This window comes from Lithobates pipiens, unplaced genomic scaffold (genome assembly GCF_037356315.1).
Source record: "Lithobates pipiens isolate NorthernLeopardFrog02 unplaced genomic scaffold, aLitPip1_a1.2 Scaffold_25, whole genome shotgun sequence".
NCBI classification, from domain to species: Eukaryota; Metazoa; Chordata; class Amphibia; order Anura; family Ranidae; genus Lithobates; species Lithobates pipiens.
Genome location: NW_027507787.1, coordinates 221669139 through 221696070, shown reverse-complemented (window position 1 = coordinate 221696070; position 26932 = coordinate 221669139). Strand labels below are relative to the sequence as shown.

The window sequence follows — 26932 nt, the reverse complement described above, 5'->3', positions numbered from 1 at the left end:
ACTGGGATGCCTTTAAAGTTCATGTATGTGTAAAGGCAGGCATTCCAATACTTTTGACAATGTAGTGTATAAGAATGGATAGATTAAGGGCAGGTGTGCCTGGAGGGAGCCCACTCCTCCTGAAAGGCACAGAGACGCACCTAATGCCCAGCAAAAGCACAATGGCAGCGAAGGCATCCAGTACGTCCCTGCATCCAATTCAACCAACTCCACAAAAAAGTGGCAACCACCCCAACCTATAACTGGCCTTTGCAGTAAGGTACACAGGCTGGCTGGTTAGTGTGTTGGGAAATTGTTTTGTTTGTTTGTCATAGGGACATACCTGTCTCATTTCCTTATAGTTGTGATGTCGAAAGTCCAGATTGTCTGATGTTGTCAGCTCATTTCGTCTATAATAATAATTATTGGGATCTAGGTATAGAAAAAAAATTAAAGTTAATGCATTTGAACTGCTATAGTAGTTTCCAGTTTCACTTACTTGTTAGAATTCCCCCTTTCTTAGGCTTCATATACACTTGGCTGTGATGTACCGCATCCATGGGAAATCGCAAAATACGGTAAAATTGGGTCACGATTTTGGTGCGCTTTTGCAGCGTTTTGCAGTTTCCCGCAGCCAGCAGTCAAAATATTCCTATCCTGAATGTGATTCTTCCATGTTAGGAGAGGGAGGTTGAAGCTCTCCTAATCACAGCAGCTCCTAAACTCTGACACATAGGCTTTTATGGAGTTGAGTTTAGGGAGCTTTGGCAAAAAACGCTAAAAGCTCATACGGTGCCTTTAAAAAGTATTCACACCGGCTGAAATTTTACACATTTTGTCATGTTACAACCAAGAATGCAAATGTATTTTAATTGGGATTTTATGTGATAAACCGACACAAAGTGGCACATAATTGTGAAGTGGAAGGAAAATGATAACATTTTTTACAAATAAATATGTGAAAAGTGTGGGGTGCATTTGTATGGTGCCCCCCTGAGTCAATACTTTGTAGAATCCCCTTTCACTGCAATTACAGCTGCAAGTCTTTTTGGGGATGTCTCTACCAGCTTTGCACATCTAGAGAGGGACATTTTTGCCCATTCTTCTTTGCAAAATATCTCAAGCTCTGTCAGATTGGATGGAGAGCGTCTGTGAACGACAATTTTCAAGTCTTGACACAGATTCTCAATTGGATTTAGGTCTGGACTTTCTGATGCCGCGTACTCACGATCAGACATTCTGACAACAAAATCCATGGGTTTTTTTCCGACGCGTGTTGGCTCAAACTTGTCTTGCATACACATGGTCACTCAATGTTGTAGAAAATTCCGAACGTCAAGAACCTAGTGACGTACGACGAGCTGAGAAATTTTAAGTTCAATAGCCAGTGCGGCTCTTCTGATTGATTCCGAGCATGTGTAGAACTTTGTGCATTGGAATTGTGTACACACGATCGGAATTTCCGTGAAGATCCATGTCTCAAATTTTGTGTGTCGTAAATTCCGATGGAAAATGCCCGATGGAGCCTACACACGGTCAGAATTTCCGACAAAGAGCTCTCATCGAACATTTTCCGTCAGAAAATCTGACCATGTGTACGCAGCATAACACATGAATATGCTTTGATCAAAACCATTCCATTGTAGCTCTGGCTGTATGTTTGGGGTCGTTGTCCTGCTGGAAGGTGAACCTCCGTCCCGGTCTCAAGTCTTTTGCAGACGCTAACAGGTTTTCTTCTAAGATTGCCCTGTATTTGGCTCCATCCATCTTTCCATCAACTCTGACCAGCTTCCCTGTCCCTGCGGAAGAAAAGCATTCACACAACATGCTCCCACCATCATGTTTCACAGTAAGGATGATGTGTTCAGGGTGATGTGCAATGTTAGTTTTCTGCCACACATAGTGTTTTGTTTTAGGCCAAAAAGTTCAATTTTGGGCTCATCTGAACAGAGCACCTTCTTCAACATGTTTGCTGTGGACCCCAAATAGCTTTCCAAAAACTGCAAACAGGACTTCTAATGGCTTTCTTTCAACAATGGCTTTCTTCTTGCCACTCTTCCATAAACTCTTCCATAGTTGTCCTGTGGACAGATTCTCCCACTAAGCTGTGGATCTCTGCAGCTCCTCCAGAGTTACCATGGATCTCTTGGTTTCTTCTCTGATGAATGCTCTCCTTGCCCGGCCGGTCAGTTTAGGTGGACGGCCATGTCTTGGTAGGTTTGCAGTTGTGCCATACTCTTTCCATTTTCAGATGATGGATTGAACAGTGCTCTGTGAGATGTTCAAAGAATGGGATATTTTGTTATATCCTAACCCTTCTTTAAACTTCTCCACAACTTTATCCCTGACCTGGCTGGTGTGTTCCTTGGCCTTCATGATGTTGTTTGTTCACCAAGTTTCTCTAATAAACCTCTGAGGGCTTAACAGAGAATCTGTATTTATACTGAGATTAAATTACACACAGGTGGACTCTATTAATGAATTAGGTGACTTCTGAAGGCATTTGGTTCCACTTGATTTCAGGGATATCAGAGTAAAGGGGACTGAATATAAATGCACGCCACATTTTTCACATATTTATTTGTAAAATAATTTGAAAACCATTTATCATTTTCCTTCCACATCACAATTATGTGCCATGTTGTGTTGGTCTATCACATAAAATCCAAATAATATACATTTACGTTTTTGGTTGTAACATGACAAAATGTAAAACATGTCAAGGGGTATGGATACTTTTCCAAGGCACTGTATATAATACAAGAAAAACAATATGGAAGACCAAGCATTCGATAACGTGAACAGTGAAAAAAATAAAATAAAAAATAAGATGAACACTGCAATAATAGCGCTACATTTGCTCACAATAAATACATGATGGTTTCCCTTACACTCTACTGAGGAGTGAATACTGATATTATTGCAGATGAAAGGAATGAGATCCAACAGAGCAGGCATGTGAGCCTCAAAGAGACCCAAGGCCTGAAGACAGCAGGATAACTCATTAGTTTTGCATTAGTATCACGGAGGGTCACTCTTTTTCTACTGCAAAAATACAGAATTAGCTTAATATGGTATGGTTATATGGTATGAGAATTGTAAAATATTAATATTAACCTTCAGCAATTTACTAAACAAATCCAAAAACATGCTTACTGGCGGGGCAGTCTGTTTTCCCTTGTAAGCTCACAGCATACCAGTAAACAGAATAAAAAAGACTAAAATACTGTAAAAAAAAACAGTAGGAGGAGGGGGAATCCCATACATGATGGCATCCCTGGGCATCACTTTTTAGTAATTAAAGCAGTATTAAACTCAAAAGCAAACATTTATTATATTGCAACTTACCAATTTTTAGATGTGATGACTGTATTAGTTTTTAGTTTTAGGCTTTCATTCCTTTATTTTTATCTGGTAATCTGGACAGCAGGTGCAGCCTACCTATTAACCACTTGCCGACCGCCGCACGCCGATGTACGTCATCAGAATGGCACGGGCAGGCATAAGCACATACATGTACGTCCTTTGCCTCCCGCGGGTCGGGGGCCCGATCGGGCCCCCGCCCGGTGCCTGCGGCGGTCGGTTTTCGTTCGGGAGCGATCCCGGACGAGGGGACGGCCATTCATTCATGGCCACCCCCTCGCGATCGCTCCCGACGAATGGAAATCCCCGGTGACATCACTTCCTCTCCTGTAATGTAAACACAGGAGAGGAAGTGATGTATTCTCTCCTCCGTGTCGGTATTTTTCGTTCCGACACGGAGGAGAGCGGATCAGTGAGTTGCACCAACACATCCCACACACAGTAGAACATGCCAGGCACACTCACACCCCCCCTTTACCCCCCGATCACCCCCCCAATTACCCCTGCCCCCCAGTCACAGTGACACCAATGTCATTTTTTTTTTTTTTTTTTTTTTTTTTGCATTGGTGTCATTTGTGACTGTAATAACTGTTAGGGCAGTTAGGGTTAGCCCCCTTTAGTTCTAATGTACCCCCCTAACCCCCCCAATAAAGGTTTAACCCCGTGATCACCCCCCGTCGCCAGTGTCACTAAGGCTGGGTTCACATTGCAGCGGTTTATGAGAACGAATGTGATTCGCACCGCACTGCAGTGCAAATCACATCCGATCTCTGTGCGATTCGAGTTCAGCCATTCGCCGCACCCGCCGCACCCGCCACACCCGCCGCACCCGCCGCAAATTCGCACGGGACCCTTTTTTTGGCCCGCAGCAGAATCGGATCGCATGGGTGTTCACACCATGCGATCCGAGTTTGCAGATCGCACTGCGATATGCGAACTGATCTGGGGGTGTCAGTAACATTTCACTGACACTCCCAGCAGTTCGCATAGGGCAGTGTGAACTGCCGCCGGGAGGCATGCGATGCGGGAACCCGCCGCGGATTCGCGGCGTTTCCGCATCGCTCCAGTGTGAACCCAGCCTAATAAGCGATCATTTTTCTGATCGCCGTATTAGTGTCACAGGTGACGCTAGTTAGGCAGGTAGGTATTTAGGTTCGCCGCAGCTTTTTATAGCGCTAGGGACCCCCATATACTACCGCATAAAGCCCCCTGATTGCCCCCTAGTTAACCCTTTCACCAGTGATCACCATATAACTGTTACAGGTGACGCTGGTTGGTTAGTTATTTTTTTATAGTTTCAGGGCACCCGCCATTTATTACCTAATAAAGGTTTAACCCCCTGATCACCCGGCAGGTGTCATTTGTGACTAATAACTGTTAGGGCAGTTAGGGTTAGCCCCCTTTAGTTCTAAGGTACCCCCCTAACCCCCCCAATAAAGGTTTAACCCCGTGATCACCCCCCGTCGCCAGTGTCACTAAGGCTGGGTTCACATTGCAGCGGTTTATGAGAACGGATGTGATTCGCACCGCACTGCAGTGCAAATCACATCCGATCTCTGTGCGATTCGAGTTCAGCTATACAGATAGTATGGCTGAATTCGTGTCGCACCCGCCGCAAACTCGCACGGGACCCTTTTTTTGGTCCGCAGCAGAATCGGATCGCATGGGTGTTCACACCATGCGATCCAAGTTTGCAGATCGCACTGCGATATGCGAACTGATCTGGGGGTGTCATTAACATTTCACTGACACTCCCAGCAGTTCGCATAGGGCAGTGTGAACTGCCGCCGGGAGGCATGCGATGCGGGAACCCGCCGCGCATTCGTGGCGTTCCCGCATCGCTCCAGTGTGAACCCAGCCTAATAAGCGATCGTTTTTCTGATCGCTGTATTAGTGTCACAGGTGACGCTAGTTAGGCAGGTAGGTATTTAGGTTCGCCGCAGCTTTTTATAGCGCCAGGGACCCCCATATACTACCGCATAAAGCCCCCTGATTGCCCCCTAGTTAACCCTTTCACCAGTGATCACCATATAACTGTTACAGGTGACGCTGGTTGGTTAGTTATTTTTTTATAGTTTCAGGGCACCCGCCATTTATTACCTAGTCTCACTAGTGTACCCCTAAATTTAGGGGTGTCTACTTTCTAAAATGGGGTCATTTGGGGGGGGGGGGTTTGTGCCATCTTGGCATTTTATGGCCTTCAAAACTGTAACGCCCTTAGAAAGCCTGAAGGCGGTGCTTGGTTTTTGGGGCCCCGTACGCGGCTAGGCTCCCAAAAAGTCCCACATATGTGGTATCCCCGTACTCAGGAGAAGCAGCAGAATTTATTTTGGGGTGTCATTTCACATATGCCCATGGCATGCGTGAGCAATATATCATTTAGTGACAACTTTGTGAAAAAAAAAAAAAGTTTGTAATTTTCCCGCAACTTGTGGCAAAATATAAAATATTCCATGGACTCAACATGCCTCTCAGCAAATAGCTTGGGGTGTCTACTTTCTAAAATGGGGTCATTTGTGGGGGTTTTGTGCCATCTTGGCATTTTATGGCCTTCAAAACTGTAATAGGTAGTGAGAAGTGAACTCAAAAAATTACGCCCTTAGAAAGCCTGAAGGCGGTGCTTGGTTTTCGGGGCCCCGTACGCGGCTAGGCTCCCAAAAAGTCCCACATATGTGGTATCCCCGTACTCAGGAGAAGCAGCAGAATTTATTTTGGGGTGTCATTTCACATATGCCCATGGCATGCATGAGCAATATATCATTTAGTGACAACTTTGTGAAAAAAAAAAAAAAAAAAAAAAAGTTTGTAATTTTCCCGCAACTTGTGGCAAAATATAAAATATTCCATGGACTCAACATGCCTCTCAGCAAATAGCTTGGGGTGTCTACTTTCTAAAATGGGGTCATTTGTGGGGGTTTTGTGCCATCTTGGCATTTTATGGCCTTCAAAACTGTAATAGGTAGTGAGGCGTGAAATCAAAAATTGACGCCCTTAGAAAGCCTGAAGGCGGTGCTTGGTTTTCGGGGCCCTGTACGCGGCTAGGCTCCCAAAAAGTCCCACATATGTGGTATCCCCGTACTCAGGAGAAGCAGCAGAATTTATTTTGGGGTGTCATTTCACATACGCCCATAGCATGTGTGAGCAATATATCATTTAGTGACAACTTTGTGTAAAAAAAAAAAAAAAATTTTTTTTTTGTCATTATTCAATCGCTTGAGGCAAAAAAATAAAATATTCAATGGGCTCAACATGCCTCTTATCAATTTCCTTAGGGGGTCTACTTTCCAAAATGGGGTCATTTGGGGGGGTTTTGTACTGCCCTGTCATTTTAGCACCTCAAGAAATGAGATAGGCAGTCGTAAACTAAAAGCTGCGTAAATTCCAGAAAACGTACCTTAGTTTGTAGATGTGACAACTTTTGCGCAAACCAATAAATATACAATTATTGACTTTTTTTTTACCAAAGACATGTGGCTGAATACATTTTGGCCTAAATGTATGACTAAAATTGAGTTTATTGGATTTTTCTAATAACAAAAAGTAGAAAATATCATTTTTTTTCAAAATTTGCGGTCTTTTTACGTTTATATCGCAAAAAATAAAAATCGCAGAGGCAATCAAATACCATCAAAAGAAAGCTCTATTTGTGGGAAGAAAAGGACGCAAATTTTGTTTGGGTACAACATTGCATGACCGCGCAATTACCAGTTAAAGCAGCGCAGTGCCAAAGTGTAAAAAGACCTCTGGTCATTTACCAGCAAAATGGTCCGGTCTGAAAGTGGTTAAGGAGCAGGTGGGTCACAGGCTGCATTTCATGGGGCACAGTGGCTGCATTTGATGGGCACAGTTGTTGCAATTGATGGGCACAGTGGCCGCATTTGATGGGCACAGTGGCTGCATTTGATGGGCACAGTGGCATCATATGATGGGCACAGTGGCTGCATTTAATGGACAGAGTGGCTGCAATTGATGGCGCAGTGGCTGCATTTGATGGGAACAGTGGCTGCAATTAATGGCGCAGTGGCTGCATTTGATGGGCACAGTGGCTGCAATTGATGGCCCAGTGGCTGCAATTGATGGCGCAGTGGCTGCAATTGATTGGCACAGTGGCTGTATTTGATGGGTACAGTGGCTGCAATTGATGGACACAGTGGCTACATTTGATGGGCACAGTGGCTAAATTTGATGGGCACAGTGGCTACATTTGATGGGCATAGTGGCTGCATTTGATGGGCACAGTGGCATCATATGATGGGCACAGTGGCTGCATTTGATGGACAGAGTGGCTGCATTTAATGGCGCAGTGGCTGCATTTGATGGGTACAGGGGCTGCAATTGATGGGCACAGTGGCTGCAATTGATGGCCCAGTGGCTGCAATTGATGGCACAGTGGCTGCATTTGATGGGCACAGTGGCTGTATTTGATGGGTACAGTGGCTGCAATTGATGGACACAGTGGCTACATTTGATGGGCACAGTGGCTACATTTGATGGGCACAGTGGCTGCAATTGCTGGACAGAGTGGCTGCAATTAATGGCGCAGTGGCTGCATTTGATGGGTACAGTGGCTGCAATTGATGGCACAGTGGCTGCATTTGATGGGCACAGTGGCTGCAATTGATGGCCCAGTGGCTGCAATTGATGGCGCAGTGGCTGCATTTGATGGGCACAGTGGCTGTATTTGATGGGCACAGTGGCTGCAATTGATGGCCCAGTGGCTGCAATTGATGGCGCAGTGGCTGCATTTGATGGGCACAGTGGCTGCATTTGATGGGCACAGTGGCTGTATTTGATGGGTACAGTGGCTGCAATTGATGGACACAGTGGCTACATTTGATGAGCACAGTGGCTACATTTGATGGGCACAGTGGCTGCAATTGATGGACAGAGTGGCTGCAATTAATGGCGCAGTGGCTGCATTTTATGGGTACAGTGGCTGCAATTGATGGCACAGTGGCTGCATTTGATGGGCACAGTGGCTGCAATTGATGGCCCAGTGGCTGCAATTGATGGCGCAGTGGCTGCATTTGATGGGCACAGTGGCTGTATTTGATGGGTACAGTGGCTGCAATTGATTGACACAGTGGCTACATTTGATGAGCACAGTGGCTACATTTGATGGGCACAGTGGCTACATTTGATGGGCACAGTAGCTGCAATTGATGGACAGAGTGGCTGCAATTAATGGCGCAGTGGCTGCATTTGATGGGTACAGTGGCTGCAATTGATGGCACAGTGGCTGCAATTGATGGCACAGTGGCTGCAATTGATGGCACAGTGGCTGCAATTGATGGTGCAGTGGCTGCCTTTGATGGGCACAGTGAGGCTGTAATTGATGTTTTTTTTCAGAATCTTTCAGTTTGTTTGCGCCCCTCCAAAAATGTTGAGCACCAGCCACCACTGAGCTGAACTGCAAATATGTTGTTGTTCAAAAGAACAAGCTGTCCTGCAGCTGTAGCAGTTACAGGGATGAGTCAACCCATTGATTGGTGCTTAAAGTGATCAGTTTTATTAATTTATATAAAGCCTTTATCCCAAAAGGAAAGGAAAACTGTTTGCTGTAACTGCCTATAAAGGATTAGCTGGAGTTACATCTAACACTCCCTCCTCCCCAGACTGACAATGCTGCTGTCCAAATGTGCCCCCTGTACTCAAGTCACGACCATTAAAAATATATTTAGTGAATTTTGGACAGACACACAGCTACTACAGGATGTTCATTTTTTAGATTTGCCTGGAGTTCTTCTCCCTCTGTGGATGATAATACTAAGGAAGGTATAACAGTTTTAAGAAAAAATTAAAAACTGAATAAATAAATTCCAGAAAAATGGAAAGTGGTTGTAAACCTTTTACATATACCCAGTGAAGTGACTGGCCTCAGTTGATGCACAGAGATGAAACAAATCTTCCTACATAAGTTGCACCTGTTTATCTGCAGTCCTCTCTTCTCCAAATCCATTTAACCACTTAAGGACCGGGCCTATTTTTGAAACGTGTTTAAAATCTTTTTTTTTTTTTGCTAGAAAATTACTTAGAACTCCCAAAACATTATATATATATATATATATATATATATATATATATATATATATATATATATTTTTTTTTTTCCAGGCAGCCTAGAGAATAAAATGGCGGTTGTTGCAATACTTTATGTCACACCATATTTGCGCAGCAGTCTTACAAACACAATTTTTGTGGGAAAACATACACTTTTTTGAATAAAAAATTCAAAAACAGTAAAAGTTAAAAAGTTAGCCCAATTTTTTTTTTTATATTGTGAAAGATAATGTTACCCCAAGTAAATTGATACACAACATGTCATGATTCAAAATTATGCCCGCTCATGGAATGGCGACAAACTTTGAAACTTAAAAATCTCCATAGGCAACATTTAAAAGTGTCTACAGGTTACATGTTTAGAGTTACAGAGGAGGTCTTTTGCTACAATTATTGCTCTCGCTATAACAATCGTGCCAATACCTCACATGTGTTGTTTGAACACGGTGACCACTACCTTACTAAAGAAGCTGGGGGTAAAAATGTGATGGACTGGCCAAGCATGTCTCCAGCCCTAAACCCTATTGAGCATCCGTGGGGCATCCTTAAACAGAAGGTGAAGGAGCACAAGGTCTCTAAAGCCCCATACACACTATCAGTTTTTCTGCTGAGTTTTTCCTTCAGATTTATCAAAACCATATAATATGAGGTCAAACCTTAGGAGTTTCCATTTGTATGCAATCAGGCAGGCCCTTGCACTACATGGTTTTGGTAAACCTGATGGAAAAACTCAGCAGAAAAACTGATAGTGTGTATGGGGCATAACATCCACCAGATCTGTGATGTCATCATGGAGGAGCGGAAGAGGACTCCAGTGGCAACCTGTGAAGCTCTGGTGAACTCCATACCCAAGAGGGTTGAGGCAGTGCTGGAAAATTATGGTGGCCGCACAAAATATTGACACTTTGGGCCCAATTTGTACATTTTCACTTAGGGATGTACTCACTTTTGTTGCCAACGGTTTAAACGTTAATGGCTGTGTGTTGAGTTATTTTGAAGGGACAGCAAATTTACACTGTTATACAAGCTGTACACTCACTACTTTACATTGTAGACAAGTGTCATTTCTGCAGTGTTGTCACATGAAAAGATAAAATATTTACACAAAATGTGAGGGGTGTACTTACTTTTGTGAGATACTGACATTGCACATCGTTTCTAAATCTGAGGTTGCTGATTTATAGCACTAGTGATAGAGATCTAGTGCAAATGTATTTTTTGCACTACACTAATTTGGGTACAAGTACACAGTATAGAAGAATATGCTTTGTTCATATTTTATGACAACGACTTTAATTCAACCAACTTGTTATGATGGACTAACCTGGCAGAGGACATCCGAGTATTTCAACCCTCATACATATGCTCCCATCTTCATACCAAGAGCGGGGGTTAATCCGAATATAACGGCCAACCAAGGGTTCTAGAAATTCATTCAGGACAGGAATCTCCTTCTCATTGTTGCCAGGAAATAGCTGTAAAAATGACAAGTACTCTACTAAGATACAGAAAGCCAAATGTACACTGACATGCCGGAGATAATGGTTCCTTTATCCAAGGAACGAATTCATTCAGACAGTAAAAATCTTATACAATAAGTAACCCATAGTGATTAATCAGAAATCATCTGTGAAAGGACAGGTATGGTGAAAAAGCCTGTATTCATTTAACTATGTGTTGATTAAAATGTGTTTAAAGCCAAGACCAAGAAAGTGATGTATTGCAGCTTTCAAGTGCTTGGATGTGTTGGCTGCACTCATTTTCTTTTTTTTTTCTTTCTTTTTTTTATTTTCACAATTATTATTTTTTACTGTCATTTCAACTGCTCAAACACCCCATGGTAGTGTCATATTTTGTTCTAACCACTGTCATTAACACAGGAGACACCGTTTGCATTCCTTCAACACAAACTGGGACAACCCTAAGATGATGCCGTTGAAGACGAAACGCGTCAAGGTTGGGCCAAACGACTGCCAGCTGTGACGTCAGCACGCAGATCGGGACACGGCTTTTGCTATTGTGAGAGAACAGAGCAGCGTGCGGTAGGAGACACCGCCTTGGATTTTTTACCCGTCTGGACGAATGTTGATTTCATTTTTTGAATGCTGATATGAAATTTGTTTAGAGTAAGTCCTAAAGGGGGGGGGGGGGGGGTGTTTTAATTTAATAAAGCTTTTAAATGGAATTAAGCTATGGATCTTTTTTCTTTTGCTTTGGAACGAGTTCATTAGCACGAGATCCATCTCCTGGTCTGCAATTGAATATGAGGCGAAATCGATTCACGAAATTAACAGATGGAGCCCAAAGGGTGGTGCTAAAGAGCTGAAATACCATGTAGTACATCTAGTACGTCACTCCGTTTGTGATTGTTGGCCAACATTTGCGTGGCCTTGTGTATGCAAGATAAGTTTGGGCTGACGCCCTTCGGACAAAAGTCCACAGTTTTGTTGGCCAACAATCCGATCGTGTGTACGAGGCTTAAGACTGGGATACCATTAAAGTTCATGTGTGTGTAAAGGCAGCATCCCAATACTTTTGGTAATATAGGGTGCGGTGTTGATGCCTATTTCCCAGCATTGTCTGGTGTGAGTTTCATCACAAGGGATTTTACATCCCCCCCCCCCCCCTTCATCTCACGTGTGGAGGTCTTGGTGGCCGGTCATCACTTCAAATGTGTTAAACGAGATCTACTTACATCTGGCTGGATTTTCACTATATATATAGTTGGGATTATTCATAAAATTGCAAATTACAACAGACTTTCTTGACATGCACTTTATATGATAGAACACATTTGTAATAAGCATATTGTGTTAATATATATGTAATGGTGCCTTGTTTGTTTCGTTTTATGTATACAAACTGGGACAAGGTTGTGGCGGCAATTTAGCTAGGTATAACAGTCGAAAAATGGGATGAAGCTTTGGACGCACCCTATATTACCAAAAGTATTGGGATGCCTGCCTTTACACGCACATGAACTTTAATGGTATCCCAGTCTTAAGCCTCGTACACACGATTGGATTGTTGGCCAACAAAATTGTGGACTTTTGTCCGAAGGGCGTTGGCCCAAACTTATCTTGCATACACACGGCCACGCAAATGTTGGGAAACAATCACGAACGGAGTGACGTACTACATGTACTACATCGTTTTTCAGCTCTTTAGCGCCACTCTTTGGGCTCCTTTGCTAATTTTGTGTTAGTAGAAGTTTACTGAGCGTTGATTTGCGCTTTTAGTTTCGTACTTTTCATTTCGCATATTTCATTTTGTGCTTTTCAGTTTGTTTCTGAAAGGCCGTTCGTCAACCAGACATGTTGCGGAATCGGAGGAGATAACGTGTTATTTATTATTGGCCTTGGAGTTATTGCTTTGACATTCGTTTTTTGGTAGAATAATGATTTTATTTGGTGCATTTTCTATATTTCTGGATGCATAGAATGCATTTTTTGGTTAAGTTCTATTGGCAGATAACATGTCTAATTTTATTTGTTTTATTTTTTTTAATGCACAATAAAAAAAATTGTGTAGAATAATACTTGGCTGTGTGTTTTACTTCAAATGACAGTTTGGGAGTAGGCAGTTACATTTAAAAAAATACAATGTAAAATTGACAAGGGACCCCAACATGGAGCAGAGATCAGCATCACGTGTTGTTAGCCAGAACTGGGAGATGCTGTTTACAGCGGCACCTCCTAGTTCAGCCGCCCCGTGAGACGATCGCGGGTGTGCCCGCGGTAATCGAGTCCGCGGGACCAGCGACCAGACTCACAGGGGTGCCGACCAGCCGGCGGCGCGCTCGTAATGGCAGGGCGGCAAATTTAAAGGGACGTACAGGTACGCCCATTTGCCTGCCCGTACCATTCTGCCGACGTACATCGGCGTGCGCCGGTCGGAAAGTGGTTAATCTATCTATCGATGGGCTGCCACTGCAAGACAATGACTGCATTGAACCAAATGGTCAAGAAAGTGCCAGGCAGTTAGCATTTTTATAAGGAGGTCAGCAATGGTAGTCCAAATATTTGTCTCATGACATATTTACTTAAATTGGATGTAAACCCACTCTCATCCTTTCTAAACTACTGCAATATTGGTTATCTAGAAGGATATACATGACTCCTGCATGTATACTTATCTGTCAAATGTCTCCCCTCTGTCTGCTATGAGACCCGAAAAACTGCAGATTTTGTGGGTGGGTCTGTTTTACAGAGCTCTGTGGGTGGAGTCATGATGTCAGTAGACTCCCCGCCCACCTCTACACTCCCCTTATCAAAATGCATTTTCTCCTGTGTATTTCTTACACTGAACTTTTGCTATGATCACTAACATCCAGTCAAAAACCCAGAAAAGTCCCCACATGACTTCAGCATGCCAAATCATGCTGAGGTGTGGAACAGCCAATCCTTGCAGAGCAGCAGAAGAAAGGAGTGGGAGGGAATTAAAAAATAACGCATGTCTCTTAGGCTAGTGCACGAGATATGTAAATCACCTGTCACTCACAGCAAGGGGGAGGATTTGACAACGTTTTTCTCTGTTTGTCAAGATTTATCTCACTGAACAATAAAAGAGGATTGCTCAGAGCTGGATTAACTCTTTGTGGCAAGACTGGGCTCAAATGATAGGAAATCTTATACTCTACATTATGACATAAAAAAAATAATAATAATAATTTTGGGTTTACATCCACTTTAAACAGGAAGGATACCTACAATTCAAATTCTTTGTAGCAATTAAGCACCTGAACCATATTTGTAGAGTGATTACTCTAAGCAGTGCCCCTTCATCTCAGCTCACTGCCATGCGGGATATGAATTTCACATGTGCTGCATTTGAGCGACTGACCTGGCAGCCTTGTCTCTTCCTATCTGTAAATCCTTCAGGATCGGGATTTTGTGCACTTAACCGCTGCTAGTAAAACCGCAGATTCATAAACTGGGGTTTTATGGAAAGAGTCTTCCTTCCAGGAGAAACCTGGCAGCAGAATGTGGTTCTGAGGTCTCCAGATTCCACTGAGAGCTTATGATTAAGTAACATTAACCACTTGCATAGGGAATACTGGAGAATAATATGAGCAAAAGCTGATTATTAAAAACATGCAGCCAACTTCCATTAAAAAAAAATTCAAAACGTAATAAAAAAGGGGACTGCTAGCAATTTGCAAACTGCCGCTATGCAGGTTATCTGTGTGTGGAGGTAGAAAAACTCACAAATTGACACTATTTTGCTAATTAAAGCTTAAAACCCAACTCCAGGCAATTATTTTAAACATCCTCCAGCACTAGATGATATCAAGCATCAATCGTCCCAGAAAACTGAGGACATAAGGTGAGTGTAAGGAGTCAGGTGTCTGTCCCTGAGAGGGCATTAGCACCAGTGGTGGCCTGTAATGCAGGCCCCCCCCCCTCAACCATGCGTCCGACCCCCTAATCCACATGCGGGGTGCCGGAGGCATAGATTCCAATGGGTTTTTATTTTGAAGCATGTGATTAGAGCCAGAGGTTCTAATAGGCTTCAAAAAAGGGTGGGCAATTGTGTGTGACAAAAGCAAATAAATATTCGCTATTGTCACACTGATTCCCCTCCCGGCCAATTAGGAAGCGGGTCTTGAGATTTTTAGAACATACCTTAGAGAGGAGTATATGACCCAGCACAAGCACTGTGCTTTAAAGGAACAGGATTTTTTTTAGGGTTACAACTACTTTGAGATCGTCATTGTACATATCCTATATAAATAAGGAATCCCCTGAAAATAAGCCCTAGTGTGTTTTTTGTAGACAAAATTAATATAAGACCCAGGGTATAGATAGATATATAAATGTAACTGCCTTACCACATCTCCAGTTCCGTTCTTTGCTACCACCCAACTGTGGCTGTCATTGCTGATCATCACTCTAAAAGAGGTCACCCAGTCACTCCTACGAAGAAAATAAATTTTGTAAATTCTAATATCTAACTTGACACTCTCCATTAACCACAGGTGTATTCACAAAACTGCTGACAAAACCTGGAGCACAAATGGAGCAGCTTCCCATAGCCACCGAACAGGTTGCATCCCTTGTTTAGAATCAGAATGATTACAACGGGCTTGACTCTTTTCTAGTCAAATCATTAGTAAGACCTCATCTGGAATATGCAGTTCAGTTTTGGGCTCCAGTTCTCAAAAAGGATATCAGGGAACTGGAGAAAGTGTAGAGAAGGGCAACCAAAATAATAAGAGGCATGGAGGAGCTCAGCTATGAGGAAAGATTAGAGGAACTGAATATATATTATCTATTGAGAAGAGGAGATTAAGGGGGGATTAGAGCACCATGTATAAATATTTAAGGCGTCCATATAGTGAACTTGGTTTTGAGTTATTCACTTTATGGTCAACACAGAAGACAAGGGGGCACTCTTTATGTCTACAGGAAAAGAGATTTCATCTCCAAATACGGAAAGGTTTCTTCACAGTAATAGCTGTGAAAATGTGGAATAGACTCCCTCCAGAGGTGGTTCTGGCCAGCTCAGTAGATTGCTTTAAGAAAGGCCGCTCGGATGGGGGGCATATAAGTGGACCAGAGCCAGCAGTCATTTGCTGGCTCTGCAGGGACGCTGGTGCATGAATGCTGTTTCTACAAAGGTCAGTATATGGGTGGAGGGCGCTTTGCTCCACATCCCTCCTCCTCACTATACCTATAATGGGTTGTTTAACCACTTAAGCCCCGGACCAATTTGCAGCCAAAGGACCAGGCCCCTTTTTGCGATTCGGCACTGCGTCGCTTTAACTGACAATTGCGCGGTCGTGCGACGTGGCTCCCAAACAAAATTGGCGTCCTTTTTTTCCCACAAATAGAGCTTTCTTATGGTGGTATTTGATCACCTCTGTGGTTTTTATTTTTTGCGCTATAAACAAAAATAGAGCGACAATTTTGAAAAAAAAATGTAATATTTTTTACTTTTTGCTAATATATATCCCCCAAAAATATATAAAAAAACTTTTTTTCCTTAATTTAGGCCAATATGTATTCTTCTACATATTTTTGGTTAAAAAAAAAATCGCAATCAGCGATTATTGATTGGTTTGCGCAAAAGTTATAGCGTTTACAAAATAGGGGATAGATTTATAGCATTTTTATAAAAAAAAATTTTTTTACTAGTAATGGCGGCGATCAGCGATTTTTATTGTGACTGCGACATTATGGCAGGCACATCGGACATTTTTGGGACTATTGTCCTTATACAGCAATCAGTGCTATTTAAATGCACTGATTCCTGTGTAAATGACACTGGCAGTGAAGGAGGGGTTGTGTGACGTTATGTGTTTTTTTAATTGTAGGGGGCGTGGCCTGGCATGTGACGTCACTGATCGTCTTTCCCTATAACAGGGAAGAGACGATCGGTGACAGCCACAGTAGGAAGCATGGGGAGAGGTTTGCTTACACAGACCTCTCCTCATTCTTCAGCTCTGTGACCCGATCGCGGGACACCAGTAGAGATCAGGTCCTGCGGCCACGGTCATGGAGCTCAGGACCGGGTCGGGAACGCACCACCGGCGGCGCACTCCCGACCCACGGCTGGGCACTTAAAGAGCAACGTACCGGTACGTGCTTGTGCCCAGCCATGCCATTCTGCCGACGTATATGTGCAGGAAGCGGTCCTTAAGCAGTTAAGTAACCTGTGATTGAAATGGTTTTCTCGAATTCAGATTTCTGACGGGCTCAGGATATTGGAGTGTTTTCATCGTATTGACTCACTTTTGACTCCGATATGCTTTCTTAAAGGAATACATACACCTGACACATTAATACAACCAGTTAGTGTTTCATGTAAGTTTTTTACATAAATGGTCTTTAATTAAAAGGATTTCATTACTTGATATACATAGATATTTTGATGCAATGGTGTTTTCCTCTATGTTTTCTCCAGTGTCTTGTAGTCGTTTTGGCTTCTAGTACGCAGTATTGCCTCTTTTCCGTCCCTGAATCTTCTATTGATTTTAATATTACTAGGTGGGTAGTGAGGCCTTGGTGGCCCTTTTTGTGGCTGGAAATATATATGGGCAATATTAGCCAATTAATCTCTAGCTATTTTTTATGAGTGAAAATGTATTATTTTTTTTATAACTTTTCTGTTGCAGTCTATTTGTTCGCTACTGCCCACTGCAGCTGCAATTCGTTGGTGTCAGTGAGGGATACACCTTCCCGGGTGATCACAAGCATTTACCGGGTCGTAGGGCCGAATGTGGTTCGTGTTATATTCACATGTGTGGTGGATTGGGGTATACCAACTGTCTGGCCGGTGGGAACATTTAGGGGGACTCATGAATTTACCCTTTTATGATTTGCTGCACAGTGATGTACATCAGCTTATGTTAAGTTATTTTGAATTTATGTATGTTCCTTATCTTATTGTTGTTTTCTGTATTGTAGAGCTTTTTATCCATTTTGTCGGTTTATCTTGTTTCCCTTAAGAAGCCAATACCTTGGCGAAACATGTAGGGAAGACCCGACTTGATTATCTCTCTGAAGGCTGATTACCATACTACTGGCCTTCATCTTTTGGATTTTGCTCCCTAACATTTTTTGTTTTTATTAATGTTGGTCTTTTGTAATAAATAAACATTTTTTTTTGTGTTGTAATAAAATGTATAATTTTTTATATATCATGGTGTACACATGTTTTTTTTTATAATCCCTCAATTTCCTTCCAATTTATCTATTTTCTCTATTGGGATTAGGTGCCTTATTTAAATTTGGACCCTATTGCCACTTCCATTCTAGGAAAGGCCTGGATTGTTTACTAAATGTACATAATATAACTGGGTATAAACATTTATAGGTAAAGTTGTTTCAGGGAAAATCCGATTGCCTCTCGGAAATCAGAAAGGAATTTTTTTGTTGGCTGTAGCAAATTGGATTATGCTTTTCTAGGGTTTTTTTTTTGCCTTCCTCTGGATCAACTGTGGATATTCGATTGGGTATATGGGATTGTATGATACCGGTATTCTTTATTTTATTTATTTATTTATTTAATTTTTATGGTTGAACTAGATGGTCTTTTTCAACCTGACTAACTATGTAACTATGTAGTCCAGTTTTCATAAAATCAGACAATCAGCAGTTTCTGTACAAACCTATTTGGTTTACACTTAAAATAAATTTTGTGGCTGCCATAGGTAACAGCTCCACTTTTGTTGCTGTAAACATTCCCAGTTTGGCTGATTTATAAAATACGGAGAAAAGCAAACTCACATTTTGTGTTTTTATATGATACAAATGATCTATTAGTTTCAAGGCATTAAAGTTAAACTTTGTGAATCAGACAAAATTTACCCTTGCAGTGCCCTTAGATGGTTGTCCAAGGGGCCTCAATTAATAATTTCCCCTTATCTCTTGTTCTGGGGAAAATTCAAAAATGTAATTTTCTTTTTTGGTGACAGTAGTAAAAACAGAGGAATGAATCTCCCCTGCAGAGACAGAAATACAGTCTTGATAGAAGGTCTAAACTTTCTCCACTTAGGTTATGTTCACACTGTTCCGACACAGAAGTTGCACGACTTCTGATCCAACTTTTCCCTGTGACTTGATGTCTGAGTTCCATGCGATTTCAATTAAAGGAATCCATCATTGAATCTGGTATGTATCTTGAGGGGAAACCCCATGCCAAAAAAAAAAAAAAAATGAGTGTCACGATGTGGCAGGGTCTCTATGTGGCACCTGCCGGTTGGCCACGCCCCATGGCTACATAAGAAATGGCAGACACTGGACCTGACATAACAGTGGAGGAAGACTGGGTCATGGAGGAAGAAGTCATCTGCAGAGGCAGAAGAATGGGAAGAAGAAGCAGAGAGAGAAGAACCAGGAGAAGAAGCGGAGGGAGAAGAACTGGGAAAAGAAGCGGAGGGTGAAGAACCGGGAGAAGAAGCGGAGGGAGAAGAAGTGGAGGGAGAAGAACTGGGAGAAGAAGCGGAGGGTGAAGAACCGGGAGAAGAAGCGGAGGGAGAAGAACCAGAGGAAAAAGACATGGAGCTACTACGGGGGGACATTCTTCATTTTTAATAAAGGACTTTTCCAAAAGGTCTCTTGTTTTTTATAACACTACACTTTTTTTCAGTGAATGGGTAGGGTTACAATGTACTCCATACACATTTACATAGGGGGTGGGATCTGGAGGCCCTCTTGTTAAAGGGGGCTTCCAGATTCCGATAAGCCTCCTACCCGCAAGATCCCCACAGCCACAGCCCAGGGTTGTCGGAAAGAGACCCTTGTCCCCATCAACATGGGGACAAGGTGCTTTGGCGTGGGGGGGTGGCCCAAAGCACCCACCCCCCTATGTTAGGGGAATGTGGCCTGGTATGGTCCAGGAGGGGGGGGGGCGCTTGCACGTCCCAGTTGCAGAAACAGAACTGTATTGAAGTTAAAGTTCAGTAAATTACAACAAACCCAGCGGGGAGACCATCCGACCGGGTGCACTCACACAAGGTTACTGCGATGAGTCTAGCAGTAGTTCTCAGGTGCACCACCAGTATCTGTCTCAAGGGGTGGAATGCAGCCTGGCAGGTCCGAACTGACATGGAAATTTATAAATAGATGTAGCGGATGACATTTTGGACAAAGTGTCATTCATGTGTAAATTTAGTTTTTTTTTTGCCTCAGAACAGTGATAGGGTTCTGAGAGTTAATTATGTAGGTTAACTTTAACATCAGTTTGGCTGAGCTGTGTTAGAGTTCTGCTTGGTCATGTGTACAGTGAGGTGCACATGACAGGCCAGAACCAGGCCTGGTTGGACGGTTTGGGTATCAGCTTCCTCTGAGCCAATTAGTGGGTGTGATGGGCCCCGCTGAGGAATCTGGGGAGGGGTACTTAAGATGTTGAGGTCACGTGTTACGGGTGGTTAGTTCGTGAGGCCCTAGCGGTCTGTTCCTGATTCTGGACTGGGGTAGCCCCACGAGGGGTCCCGGTCACGTAAGCATTCGACGCTCCGCAACATGCTTCGGTTGGTTAACCCCAATAGACCCGCCTGGTCTGGGTTAGGGATCCGTCTACTGCGGGAGGATTCAAAGTGTCCGGTTGTGCTCTCGGCTTGGAGGGGCACCAAAGCTCATGCAAGTGACTGGGGGAGGACTCTTTGGAGGAGGGCCAACAAGCTGGCATCCTGAGAAGTGCCTGGTTACTGAGTTGGGAAGGACATTGACGAATCCATGTTTTTTTCCAGTACTGTCAAGGAGACAGAGAATGTTCCAGGTACTGAGGAAAAAGGTTCCTGTTCACTTTCAGTTACAACTTGTTCAAGGTCAGAGATTTTACAAGTTCTGAATCAAAGTGCTGACTGCCATAATCTCTGGCTAGAGATTTGTTCCGCCTTGAAGTGCCCAGCTACGAGTGGCTACTCTCTGGGTGGTACTAGAGACTTTGTTATATCTGCAGTTCAAGGTGCCTGAGTTCTTCACCCTTGCCCTCTGTTCCCATAAGAGACTGTGTTGTTGAACGTTACCCCTGCAAATTAAAACCTTTCAAAAGGACTTTATTGGTGTCAGCGTCCCTAGTTGTTGGGTATCAACCCTGGGAACCCCTAGACGTGGAAGAACAAGCCAAGCGGAGGTAACCGGTAAGCCCAAAAGTTTAGGCCTCCCTGCAAAGGGTTATAGCCGCTACATAGGCAACTACTATCCTCATATTGATTAGTGGTTCCAAAGTATTAATAACTACTGCAGTAGTTTCCATGTCAGTACTCAAGCTGGGAGGCTTCCAGGAAGGATGGCGTGTCACTGCACTTTCCCTACTTGTCTAAAACCTCTCCCTGCCACTAATAACTGTCCTGGACAGTTCAGTGACCTGTCCCTACACTACCCACATGCAAAATGCATGCCAAGCCAGGGAGCCAGGGTCTTAAATGGACTCTGCCTGATCCAAGATGGCCACCAGAGTCACATTGGTACATTTGGTGCCAGCATCCACTTAAATAGTCCCCACAGTGATCCAGGAAACCATAAAGGAACCATGTTTTTATTGACTTCCTCTCCCTCTGCAATGCTGCTCTGTTTTTAGCGCCACCTGCAGTGGAGAAAGCAGACTGCACCTGCCTACATTTTCCTGCCATTTGTCATAACAGAGGAAGCTACTTGGATAAGTTGCAAAACATCTTCATCATTCCAGTTGAAGTTGACTAACTACTGCTATATATATATTTTTTATACATTGAATAATCAGCCTGACAATTTTCCTTTTTACAGTAAACCTGTCATGGTAGATAATTGCATGCACATCTGGCCTTTTTTTCCAGAAACTACTGGTTGTCTGACTATTATATGCTCTTTTGGCTTTAATACTTTGATTCACAAACCTGTAACAAGCATACAGATAAGGAGTTATGATTTTCCTAGTCTACATACTTCAAGGTCAGTATTGGATCTGGAAGGTCACTATAACTACCAGGCAACCATTATTTTAGAAGGAAAGGTCATTGGAATTACCGTATATACTCGAGTATAGGCCGACCCGAGTATAAGCCGAGGCCCCCAATTTACCCCCAAAAAACTGGGAAACCTATTGACTCGTGTATAAGCCGAGGGTGAGATATGCCTGTCCATCCCTGTGTGTGTGTCCATCCATCCATCCATCCCTGTGTGTGTGTGTGTGTCCATCCATCCCTGTGTGTGTGTGTCCATCCATCCATCCATCCATCCCTGTGTGTGTCCATCCATCCATCCATCCCTGTGTGTGTGTGTGTCCATCCATCCATCCATCCCTGTGTGTGTGTCCATCCATCCATCCATCCCTGTGTGTGTGTGTGTCCATCCGTGTGTGTGTGTGTGTGTGTGTGTGTGTGTGTGTGGCCTTGTGTGTCCAGCCTACCTGTGTCCTGAGCCTCCGTCCGGTCCCGTCCCGTCCCGAGCCTCCGTCCGGTCCCGTCCCGTCCCGAGCCTCCGTCCGGTCCCGTCCCGAGCCTCCGTCCCGTCCCGTCCCGTCCCGTCCCGAGACTCCGTCCGGTCCCGTCCCGTCCCGAGACTCCGTCCGGTCCCGTCCCGTCCCGTCCCGAGCCGAGCCTCTCCGTCCGGTCCCGTCCCAGGATCACCGCTCTTCGTCGGCGCCCATTCCCCTGCTCAAATGCCGCGCCTCCCTGTCTGTGATAGGCGGAACACAATTTCCCAGTAGCCTGTGTTCCGCCTATCACGGACATCGTCTCATCCTCGTCCGTAGTACGAGGATGAGACGATGTCGGTGATAGGCGGAACACAGGCTGCTGGGAAATTCAGTGTTCCGCCTATCACAGGCGAAGGCGGAGCCGGAGGCGCGGCTTTTGAATTATAGAATGGCCGCTGTCTGTCTGCTCGACACGCTGATCGAGCGGGCAGACAGCGATGACTCGAGTATAAGCCGAGGGGGGCACTTTCAGCCTCAAAAAAGAGGCTGAAAATCTCGGCTTATACTCGAGTATATACGGTACAACAGCAGATTTCTTTCATGAGTTAATTCTTTGACTTGCGTTAAAGTGATATTACACTGTTATTACACAGTTTTTTATTTAGGATGCCTCCTCAGATTATGTTTTTTCTATCCTCCCTTTTCACACCATTCCCCCAACCACTGGCCCCATTTTACGTAAGTTCCCCCTACATTAACCACCATATACAGGATAGAGGCTCCCCATACATTGGCCACCAGTGAAATAAGACCCCCCTTACATTGGCCATGAATGAAAGATAAACTCCTCTTTACATTGGCCATGACTGAAAGAAGATCCACTTCACAAAGGCCACCTGTGAAAGAAAGCCTCCACTACATTGTCTACCAGTGAAAGAATTCTCCCTTTACATTGGCCACTAGTGAAAGAAGTCCCCTTACAAGGGCCAACAGAGAGACGCCCCCCTCCCCTCTTACATTGGCCAACAGTGAAAGCGGGCCCGCGGTGGGAGGAGGGCCCCACATAAATTGGTGGTCAGAAGTTGTGTCCGATTACATTGGGGGTCAGTTGAAAGAACGCTCCTAAATTGTCGGTCAGTAGAAATCATGGAAGTTGCCGTAGCTGACCTTGCCATCTGAAAATGCCCTTTAACTTGCTTGGTTCTAATGTATTTTGGTTATATCTGTGAGACTGTGAAGGTTCTCATTTATCCAGGTCAGGTCTAGGTACACCTTGTATTAGTTACCTTGTCTGTGGGGTGGCAAAATGTGGTGCGGCCTCAGTAATTACTTTGAGTCCAGTTGCAGAAGCAGAACTGTATTGAAGTTAAAGTTCAGTAAATTACAACTAACCCAGCGGGTTATCCTCCCTTTTCACACTGTTCCCCGACCACTGGCCTCATTTTACGTAAGTTCCACCTACATTAACCACCAGTGATAGAGGCTCCCCATACATTGACCACCAGTAAAATAATGCCCGCTGCAATGACCACCAGTGAAATAAGACCCCCTTACATTGGCCACAAATAAAAGAAGGCCTCCCCTTTACACTGGCCACCACTGAAAGAAGACCCCCTTCACAAAGGCCACCTGTAAAAGAAAGCCTCCACTACATTGTCTACAAGTGAAAGGAGGCCCCCTTTACATTGGCCACCAGTGAAAGAAGTCTCCTTACAACGACCCCCAGTGGGTGGAGCGCCCTCTTACATTGGCCAACAGTAAAGAAGGCCCCTCTTAAAATGGCCAGCAGTGGGAGGAGGGCCCCACATACATTGGTGGTCAGAAGAAGTCACGTCCAAATACACTGGGGGTCCATTGGAAGAATGCTCCTAAATTGCTGGTCAGTGGACAATAATGTCCCTCATTACAGATAGCTAAAAAGAACATTGGTGTCAGTGGTGACTTATCTTAGAGGGCAGAGGTTCCACTGGTCCCACGTTGCTGGCTTTGCTGAGTGACACCAACCCTGGAACTACAGTATGCAGGCACCATAAGGTGGGAGATTAATCTGCCACTACTCAAAGAACCCCTGGAAACCTCTGAAGTAACCCTAGGATTTCACAGAACTCTAGTGGAGAAAGGCCGTATTATATCATACTAGAAATCGGTCTTCTATATGCAAAAATATGGAAGCCATGCACTATTATCAAGGTACTTCTATAAGTAGGTCACACCATAATTCATGCAGGTATTAACCTATAAAGAGATTGTATGGTAATGATGTACTTCACTGAGAGATGCCGCATAAGACTAGCATGTCTAACACTTGGGCACTTTACGCCCTCCTCCTCGTTATAGGCAGACCACAACAGCCACAAGTTCAGCTCTGATTCCAGGAAGGCAACCAACTGTGTGTGTGTGTGTTTTCTCATTTGTGTGTCACATCTCTAGTCTGTTGTAGAGAAACAGCTGGTGCCTTGTAAATAGAACAAGTGAGAGAGACAGATACCTCCTCCGCGACACCTGCTCTCGCCCATGTGCCTATCTCACCACGCACAGCCAACAGAGCTGCCAAGGGAAACGTTGCAATCAGCAGGAACAGGGCTCCAGCGTGATAGGGGTTAAGGTCAGAACAGTCATTGGAATCTCTTTGGACTATAGGGATTTACTTCATTGCGGAGTAAATGAATAGATAGTTGTGTAGCATCGCTATTCTCATTAAGGAACAGTCTTCAGAGGATGCCTTGTTAGCGAGAAGCAAATAGAAGGAATCTAAGATTACAGAAATGTGTACTGTGGCTCTACTCAGGAACCAGGCGGCATCATTTTCATTTAAAGGAAACCTGTACTAAGAGCAATGCAGGGGTTACCAGTGCCAGTTACCTGCCCATTTTCAGTTTTATTTGAAATGGTAAACTGGAAAGAGTGTGCAATTCAGGAAAGCCAGAATAAAGGCATAAAGGCAGCGCTCCTAATCTGCAAGCTTGTTTTCTGAGAAAATACTGAAGCCACTAGATCAGCATAATAGCCAAGGAATTTGTATGTTCAGAAATAATTCAACAACAGTAGCCTCTATGCTTTCACAATGTTTCCTTTAAATGGGAATTCAACCTTAAAACATCGTATTTTAAGTGGTTTAAGTGCAGCTGCTGCCTGACTTTAGTATAACAGATGTTACATCCCTCAGCCACCATGGCGACCCAACTCCATCTCTTGGTCCCCTTTCCCATTAAGGCTGGGTTCACATTGCAGCGATGCGGGAACGCCGCGAAGCCGCCGTGGGTTCCCGCATCGCATACCTCCCCGCGGCAGTTCACACTGCCCTATGCGAACTGCTGGGAGTGTCAGTGAATCGTTAATGACACCCCCAGATCAGTTCGCATATCGCAGTGCGATATGCAAATTCGGACAGGAATCGGATCGCATGGTGTGAACACCCATGCGATCCGATTCTGCTGCGGACCAAAAAAAGGGTCCTGTGCGAGTTTGGGCCGGATGCGATGCGAATTCAGCCATACTATCTGTATGAAAAACAAAAGAATTGGTTAACCTGAGGATTCAAATATAACCACTAACAGCGCTGATACCACATCTCCATATACAACAAACAATTTGTCTATGTTAAGCATGTAGTACTTTTTTAAAAAACCAGCAAGTCTTTTATCAAAATTGGTGTCCAAACACCAAGTATTAAAGAACCAGCAAGACTTTTGTCAGGAATTAATGTCCATACACCAAGAGATCACACTCTATTCCTCATCAATGAGTGCAGTCCTTCATATTCATATTCATACAATCTTCTCAGATATCTGGGTGTGTATGGGTATGGTCCTACACCTTCACCATGTGCTGTTCCACCTCCGTGAATATGTATATAGATGGCTGCTTACCAGATTCCAATCACTTTAGAGCCTGTCTCCACTATGTGGAACTCCTCTGTCTGGTTCTGTGTGTCCCGCTGATTGCTCTCACATTGGTAGTAGACATGCAAAAGATTCAAGGGGTCTCATATAGTGTGATACCTTTTATTTAGGATTGAAAAAATTCCTTTCCCCCCCTTTACATCATATGCTTACATTTAAAACAACTTAAAACCAGCATATAACATATGTGGTGTAAGTGCTGCCGCACGATCGTCTCACCGGTAGGCTGCAGATCTCATCCAACACAGTCTCCGTGTGTGGACCCGGGTCCTTGTCGGCTAACACTCACCCTCTTGCTCGTGTGATAACCGCCCTGACGCGTTTCGTGTTTTCACGTCTTCAGAGAGCGTGATCACACGATATACTAAGCAATCTTATATAGTTATGTGTATTTAAAAACAGGGCGTCGCTAACCTGCACAGGTGCGTCTGTCCCTCCCACCATTTTCAGCAGCTGTCAGCAGAGAGTGATCTCCCTGACTTCCCCTTAGGCCTTTCTACTTCCGGTTCAACTGCAACCAGGAAGTGACATCTATTTCCGGTTCAGATGTCACGGGGAGTTTATGTCTACATCGCTGTGTGTGGGTAAACACTAACCATCCATCCTGCTGAGCTACAATTGTAGTTCAAGTTGGATAAGAATCAAATGGCCTCATTCAAATAATTACGTTTCTCAAATCTGTTCCATACATTGTTACACTACTGCATGATGTATAATAGATCATTACACTGCTGTGTGTTTTTTCTCCTTGTTTGATACAATATGCATGTCAGTGGCTGTGTATT

At 43.9% G+C, this 26932-nt stretch overlaps 1 protein-coding gene across 1 annotated transcript in view; it reads right to left on the bottom strand.

Moving 5' to 3' along the window:
• The window catches only part of CPXM2 (carboxypeptidase X, M14 family member 2), a 249462-nt gene that overhangs the window by 86189 nt on the left and 136341 nt on the right, over nucleotides 1-26932 (bottom strand). The window contains exons 6-8 of the mRNA XM_077455573.1: nucleotides 15233-15317; nucleotides 10727-10877; nucleotides 323-411 (exon numbers count right to left, since the gene is read on the bottom strand). Coding sequence (XP_077311699.1) covers nucleotides 323-411; nucleotides 10727-10877; nucleotides 15233-15317 — 325 coding nt within the window. The remainder of the gene's footprint in view (nucleotides 1-322; nucleotides 412-10726; nucleotides 10878-15232; nucleotides 15318-26932) is intronic.